Source organism: Miscanthus floridulus, chromosome 13 (genome assembly GCF_019320115.1).
Source record: "Miscanthus floridulus cultivar M001 chromosome 13, ASM1932011v1, whole genome shotgun sequence".
NCBI classification, from domain to species: Eukaryota; Viridiplantae; Streptophyta; class Magnoliopsida; order Poales; family Poaceae; genus Miscanthus; species Miscanthus floridulus.
Window position 1 is genome coordinate 47,493,106 of NC_089592.1, and position 6,750 is coordinate 47,499,855.

Below are 6,750 nucleotides of genomic sequence, written 5' to 3' on the forward strand. Positions count from 1 at the left end.
AGCGGAACCTGTCGGCGGCGGCGATACGGAGGTGGGGAAGCCAGCCAGCCAGGTAAGAGAAGCTAACGGTGGTGGTGGGATTTAGTGAAAATTTTGCATTTGTTCCTTTTTGTAAACTTGTTTTTATAAATAGACCCCCAGCCAAAACTTTTCCAAAAATAGACCAAAGTTCGGTGTTATAGGAAGTGATGTCGAGATATATGGCTCGGCGTCGTGTCAGATTACACCTTTGCAGTGCCACGTCAGCTCACCTTAACCATGCTGTCAATAGGCCCCCGCAACCTCGGTGTTAGTCCGCCTAACACCAAGTCACATGCCTCGGTGTGTAACCCTTTTTTGTGTTTATACATGTAGCACAATCCATGTTTATGCACGTAGCAACACCACTAGGTGCTCACAATTAAGAAATATCTCATATGGGTTCTTCAGAAGAGTGGTCTATCGTATACACAATTTTTGCAAATCATGCAGAGGAAGTACAAGATCACATGCCAGAGTAGTATGATCTTCTCATCTCAACTGAGCTCCTAAACAAGAAAACTTTTACAACATGGTTACCATGCATACGATGCAAGGTCATTGTGGAGGCCTTAATCGTAGCTGCCCATGCACAAAATAAAGGTCATGATTCATGCAAGAACCATTACCCACAACCTTGTAACAAGGTCATAGTACAAGGCAAAGATTCATACCCAGTTTATAGATAATGTGAAGATGGATGAAAAGAAAATGTTCGCAAACACAACCTAGACAATAGATGGGTTATGCCTTACAACCCATATCTCCTGCACCTGTTCAACTGTCACATCAATATTGAGGTATGTGGGAGCATCAAGGTTATCAAGTACCTAATTAACTACATTTAAAAGGGTCATGACTGTGTGTCCATGCTAATGAGAGATGCTGACAAGGAGAACAATGAAGGTAACATCGATGATATCAAGTAGTAGAATGCTAGGTTGATGACCCCTCAAGAAGCCTTATGGAGGATATACAAGTTTTATGTGAGTGAGAAACTTTATGTTGTCCTTGCAACATCTTCTAGACATAGAACCAGTGCGTTGTCCTTGCAACATCTTCTAGACATAGAACTAGTGCGAGGGTGTCCGATGAGCGCTTAACAATTCAGATGTTGAAAAGTCAATAATTACATCATACTTTGAGATGAACAGTAACACTGACCCTGCCCCGAGGTTTCTTGTACTAGGACTTCTCGAGTATAATACATGGCAGGCATAGGAAAAGAATGACATAGGAGGAAACAAGATAAATTACAATAGATTGGAACAATTGTCTTTACCAATCCAGCTAATGTGGAGTGTTACTATCTTAGGGTTCTTCTGAAACACGTGGCTAGCACAACCTCCTTCGATGATCTAAGGACTGTTTTTGGTATAATCCTACCAACCTTCTGTGAAGCTATAGAAAGAAGGGGCCGGATCGAAGGAGACAACACGATGGGCGAGAGATTTGCTGAGGCTACCGAGTGGATGATGCTATATGCGTTGCGAAGACTCTTAGCAACAATATTGGAATTCCATGAGCGGACTGATGTGTTGACTCTAGGATAAACAAAGGAACTCCTGAATGCACATGACAGAGGCAAAGAAGCCGGAACACTGAGCATGTCATGAAATTGATAAATCATCTTCTGAATGGTGGGTCGAATGATAGACTCAGCAGAAGCACCTTGCTGAATCTCATTAATGGAACATATGTGGAGCAACACTCGAGTTGGAACGCTAGGAGACAGGCCTTGCAGCACCCGATTTTGCCCCACATACGGAATGCCCAACCATTTGTGATGCAAGTGAATTTGCATGGGGCTAAATTATTCAAGACACATCGAAGGCTGACTGGAAGCAAATGGAAATCAGACTGAAAGCAACACTGATTGACAGTCCATGTCACTTGTTTGAACTGGGTGGAACTATGAACTGGCTACCTGTAGCCATCTGAACTGAGCTTGACAACAGAACAATGGCAACATGCTGAAGTTGGGCGACTAGTGCTTCATTGATAAAAGATGAAGAACTACCAAAATATGCTATAATATGAACAATAAAGCCCTGAATTGACCCAGCCAAACAAACTATTCTAGACGTTGGAATACAAGACACCAAATTCTTTGACATGGCTAGAAACAACTGCTCTAAAGGGCACAGATCCACGGGAGTGTCAACAGGGGTATCAGACATGTAAAAATGAATCCCAAAGTGTCCTCCACATGAATGACCTCCAATGAGCAGTGATGGTCTTTGCTTCACTTGGCATCCCACTTGAGACATAAACTCCATAACGTGATGGTATGATGTGATCGCTGCCATTTTGGTGTCTGAAGTCAGAGAACTAGGAGAATCCAGTGTTGCTGAAGGGGGCGACAACTTGTCGGGTTGCGATTGAAGTGGCAGTGGCAATAGCACCTTAGGTGCAGCAGATTGATTGTATGGAGCATGCCAATCACCGGTGTGTTGCGGCTGCACTGGCGCAACACCACTGACCTCCTCCAGCAACAGAGCAAGTGTAAATGTAGCATTTAAATCTTTTTGTCATTGAACCAACACAATCAATTTAATATCAGAGTGCAAGCCATCAATGAAACCCATGACGAAGTAAAGTTGGTCTGTGTTGGAGGGATAGGTTGCAAACTGATCAACTAATTTAGTGAGGCCTTGTTTAGATTGCAAGTTTTTTCACTCTCTCTACATCACATTAAATCTTTGGATACATGCATGGAGTATTAAATATAGATAAAAAATTAACTAATTACACAGTTTGATTGTAAATTACGAGACGAATCTTTTGAGCCCAGTTAGGCCATGATTGGACAATAATTGTCAAATACAAACGAAAGTGTTATAAGTGCCAAATACTGATTCCTAACCCCGAATCTAAACCAGGCCTGAACTGGGACACATACTCCAACACATATGTGAGTCGTTTGACGTTGAACAATTGCCGGATGAGGAACTCGATGGTCACGATCGAAAGGATCATGGAGGCAACACAATGATAACCAACTACAGTTTGGAAGTTGCGATTCTACTGGCTGCAACCACCTGGTGGCAGGAATGTCAAAGTGCATTTTGGCAACACGAATCCAGAGGGATTCATCAACGACACACATATCAAACGACACACATATCAAAGTACTTTTAGCAACGGGAGCACCATAGCCTCGGGTTCACCGTCGAATTCGGGGAAATTGAATTTGGAGAGTCAGACCCGAAGGGGTGTAAGCTCTGACGACGGGGAGTGGCGCTGGGTGTGTAACATTGACTAGAACAACAAGTCGGGCTCGAGGTCAACCCGAACCCATTATTCCCGGGCGTTTTGTCGAAGCAAAGCCTGTTGGACCCATCAGCGAGGGATCCGTCAAATGAGCGTGCAATTGCAAACACAGGAGGAACCATGAGACTCAGGTGATGAGACAAAGCGTCGATCACAGCGTGGTCCCAATGCTTCACGATGTTGTGGACTTCCATCTTGATGTCGCAAATGGCGTCTTCGATCTCCGGGCGCCACACGACGAAGCTGGCAGCGGCTGCCTCCAACGCCTCGACATACACTCGTCCTTGATCTGCTTAGGGTAGGTGTTCTCAGGATCGGATAGGCCTTGCTCCACGTGATCCTTCGAGGTTGACTGTTGATGGAAGTCTGCATCACAATTGGCACGAGTGCGCTTTAGATCGACGAAGCGCTTCTCCCAGTTCGGTCGTGGTGGGTGAAGCGATCGGCGAGCTCGTCTAGCATGAGCTTGGTGTTGGCCTCCATGATTCTGCAAACATGCTAGAAGCAGGTGAAGTGAGGATGTTTGCGAAGCGATTGGCGAGCTCGACTAGGATGAGCTTGTTGTTGGTCTACATGATTCTGCGAATGTGCTGGAAGCAAGTGAAGGGAGGATGTGGTAGACCATGATCCAGGACCATGAAGTCTGCTACCAATTTGTTATTGTTGCGTGAGGAAGCGCAAGAAGGAAGCAAGCAGCTGACATGGAACAGGGAGAACGAGAAGGGACTGAGAATGATTAGAGGTAGTGTATTCAGTTACAACTTTGCTGTCAACACAACACAAGGCATATATAGCAAATCCATGACGGGCCGAAGACGCAGGCGCTGGGCTGACGGGATCTCTTGGGCTTAATTAGGCGATGGCGCTTCATCAGTCTTCGCCCGGGAAAGCGTACCTGAAGATGCAGCAGCGTTGATTCCCCAGCTCGTCCTGCTCAAACATTTGTTTTGAATCTGATTTATAAATTCTCACTTTACTATTGTCAATTTTGTTTATGATACTTATTTTTTCAGAAGAACCTTTTATCTAAAATACTCATTTTTACGAAACTACTGATTGTGCCATTCGCTTGTTTTGATGGAAACATGCATCGTCTTCCTTATTATACTAGTACATGTACAGTGTTTACATACATGACCAAAAACCACCGTACACAAGCACCTCAGCTACGGCGTGGCCGCATGGGGTCTGCTTGCGTAGTAGCGCGAGAAGAAGTTCTTCACCCATAACATTACTTATATATACAGGAACGGAGGAACTTGATGATAAGATTGAAGCGTCGTCCTAGCCATCTTAGTCCCGCCTCGCCGCCGTGGCGCCAGCGCGCCCACCGTGCCCTCCTCCATCGCCGTGTCCTCCACCACCCTCGTTTCCAGCGGCCTTGTGATCCGCCCCATCCTGCTGCTGCTGCGGCGCTTCAGCGACGGCGTATTGGCCTACCACCTGCGAGAAGCCAGATCGAACCGAGCATCAGAGAAGCATAAGCATGCGGCGTCAGCAAATCAGCACGAGCTCGGAGGCAGGACACGGCATGCATCTATACCTGGCCTGCCACGAACTCGGTGACGATGCAGCCACCGGGCACGGCGTCCTGGGTGACGTTGACCCCGTGCTTGGCAACGGCTTCACTCGCCTGGCCCGTGCCGACGGCGCCGACGGCCTGGTTGTACGCGGCGGCGGACTCCATGAAGGCCGCGGCGCTGAACCCGCCGCCGCTCTCCTGCGGGACCTGGACGCCAGGCACGCTGTCCTCGGCGGAGCGCATGGCCGCGGCGTCGCGCGGCGCGATGGGTTGCCCCGCCAGCTCGCCCTTGACTGGGAAGGCGTTGCCGTATTTGATGGGCTCCTGCTGCGCCGCCGGGACCTTGCCGCCCTGAGCCTGGAGCCCTTCGTCTCCTCTTCTTGGCTGCGGCTGCGCCATTGTTACCACTACTCTTCCAGCCTCTAGGAGTAGCTAGACGCCTATACCTGGCGATCGAGATGCCTCCTGGAGACGCGCGGAAATTCTTGTTGGTTTGGCTCCTGATCCGCTGGCAAACTCAAGGTTAATGTGTTGCTTTCACTACCCTTATATATGGATACTTGTTCTTATCATTCACTACTGTAGCTAGTGGATAGGAGTGGCTAGATTTTTCTACCAATCAGGAGCTTTTCGCTAGGCACTGTATCGCGTGCAGTACGTGGAGGAGTCGGGTCACCGGTGGCTGCAATCTAGATGCGTCGGTACGTACGGGCATCCGTGGTGGCCGGATTGGATTGGTGCGACGGTGCTGGAGCGGCGCCGGCGCATGGTCGATGCGGTGGCTACGTGTGTCTCCCCTTTCGCGTCGTCGGCGTACACACGGCGCGGCGAAGCCTGCACGTGTTTTGGCAACTTGTGCTGGTGGCACCCTCGTGTCGTCGCCACAGATCAGAGATCACACAGCTAGCGGATATACTCAGTATGTAATAACGATCGTACTGGCACATTTTTGTCTCCAAATGACTGTCCTAGCTAGCTAGAGATAATCTCTTGGCTATTTAGTGTCGTGCTCACAAAAGAAAGTTTCTTGATATGAGCCAGTAGCTTCTCTAGCCTAGCATACGACAGATAGAATAGTACATCAACGTGGTCGGTGATCAAGAACGCCGTCATGCTGGCGATTAGCTCCTTCACTGTGCGGCCTGATCATTCTAATCCCAAAGAAGCCTGCAGATGCGACTGGGCCGGCAGATTACAGGCCCATCACACTCGTACACAGCATCGCCAAGCTGATCTAGAAGCTCCTGCCAAACAGGCTATGTAGCCCATGCCTGGCGCAGCTGGTTGACATCATCAACTAGAGTGCATGCCTCCATCTACATCTTAGACAACTTCAAATTTGTGCAGTGTGCTGCAATGCTTCTGTGGCACAAGAAAATCTCATACACCTGCTAAAGTTGGCTAATTCTGATGGAGGTGCTTAGGGCAATCAGATTCAGACCGACATGGCGAGCTTATTGGAGCGCAGACCACCTAACCAAAGCATCATCGAAAGTGCTCCTCAACGGCTAACCTGGAGCACCAATTCTATGTAAGGGCTTGTTTATACACATTCGTATCCATCTCAATCCACGTATGTTGAGGTGGATTAGGATGAAAATTAAACTAAGTCCAATCCTAATGCACTCCAACACATATGAATTAATATGGATACGAGTGTATCCAAGCAAAAGTCTAAACAACGCATTCTACAAGGCAACACTTGTCACCGCCAGCACTATTCATTTCAGTAATAGATGATCTTCCTGTTCACTTGGAGTAATAAATAGGAAGGAAATAACAATGTGAGGGTAATCTTGAACTGAGCAGTGGCAATGGAAAATTTAACCTCCTTTTCTGATGAATGTTATGTGGAGAATGTCATTACATCATCCTCAGATCATTATGCCATTTTAATATCAATTAATAAATAAACCATGGCACAGTGAGAATAATTA

General features: G+C 47.4%; 1 protein-coding gene across 1 annotated transcript; it reads right to left on the minus strand.

Annotated features, from left to right (window-relative positions):
• Positions 1 to 4,355: 4,355 nt before the first annotated feature.
• LOC136502203 (late embryogenesis abundant protein D-34-like) lies at positions 4,356 to 5,335 on the minus strand. The gene is made up of 2 exons (XM_066497668.1): positions 4,835 to 5,335; positions 4,356 to 4,734 (listed from the first exon to the last, which is right to left on the minus strand). Exons 1-2 carry the CDS (start codon positions 5,210 to 5,212, stop codon positions 4,585 to 4,587), a joined length of 528 nt encoding a protein of 175 aa, XP_066353765.1. The 5' UTR covers positions 5,213 to 5,335; the 3' UTR covers positions 4,356 to 4,584.
• Positions 5,336 to 6,750: the final 1,415 nt, after the last annotated feature.